The following is a 651-nucleotide window of genomic DNA, read 5'->3' as shown; positions in this document are numbered from 1 at the left end:
TGCCCAAGCCTGTGCCTTTGGCTCACCTCCATGGAGTATTGGTTGGCCTAAAACTGTATGCACAGAAGTTCTGCAAACAGGAAAATAAGGTGGTTCAATACAATGACCAGTTCCTGGGTAGTAGATTATCTGGGGTCTGTCTTTCCCATGGGCTTCTAACCGTTCAGAGGCTATCTGAGCATAGAAGTCACTCTTCCAGTTATGATCATCCATGCCAACAATAAACAGGAAGGGCCCCTGGGCCCTTTCCAATGGAATAATACTATGGTAGTTGGGTTCCTCCAGTGGATTATCCCAAAAACCCATAAAAATCAAAACTCCTGAGTCAGTCGTTACACATCTCCCAGGGTCACTGCCAAGACTGGGAATAATCATATCCTTGTAATATAGAGGAGTCATTGTGTTGGCCACACAAGAATTAATAAGTACAGTGGCTGTGATGCCCTTCAAGAAAGAGGCCATTGAGAGACACAGGTCACCTCCTTTGGAGAAGCCAAGAAGCCCAACACCAGGGCCTTTCACCTGAAAAAGAGAGAACAAGCCTCGAATTTGTAAATGGAGGACAAAGCAGGGATTGTATATTCTCTAGCTAGGTTTCTTAAACGTCATTTGCTTACTCTTTTGAATGCAAGAATCCACTAAGCTCAAGTG

The 651-nt window shown here is 44.5% G+C and overlaps 1 protein-coding gene across 1 annotated transcript; it reads right to left on the bottom strand.

Annotated features, from left to right (window-relative positions):
• Positions 1 to 5: 5 nt before the first annotated feature.
• On the bottom strand, positions 6 to 542 carry LOC115285119 (putative acyl-coenzyme A thioesterase 6; the record flags this gene model as incomplete). The annotated part of the gene is made up of 1 exon (XM_029931497.1): positions 6 to 542. A coding segment is annotated over one exon (537 nt), but the record flags the coding sequence as incomplete, so codon positions are not given.
• Between the last annotated feature and the right edge of the window lie 109 nt (positions 543 to 651).

This window comes from Suricata suricatta, unplaced genomic scaffold (genome assembly GCF_006229205.1).
Source record: "Suricata suricatta isolate VVHF042 unplaced genomic scaffold, meerkat_22Aug2017_6uvM2_HiC HiC_scaffold_42539, whole genome shotgun sequence".
In the NCBI taxonomy this organism is placed as follows: domain Eukaryota; kingdom Metazoa; phylum Chordata; class Mammalia; order Carnivora; family Herpestidae; genus Suricata; species Suricata suricatta.
Note: the sequence above shows the minus strand (reverse complement) of the source record. Positions and strands in the feature narration are given on the sequence as shown.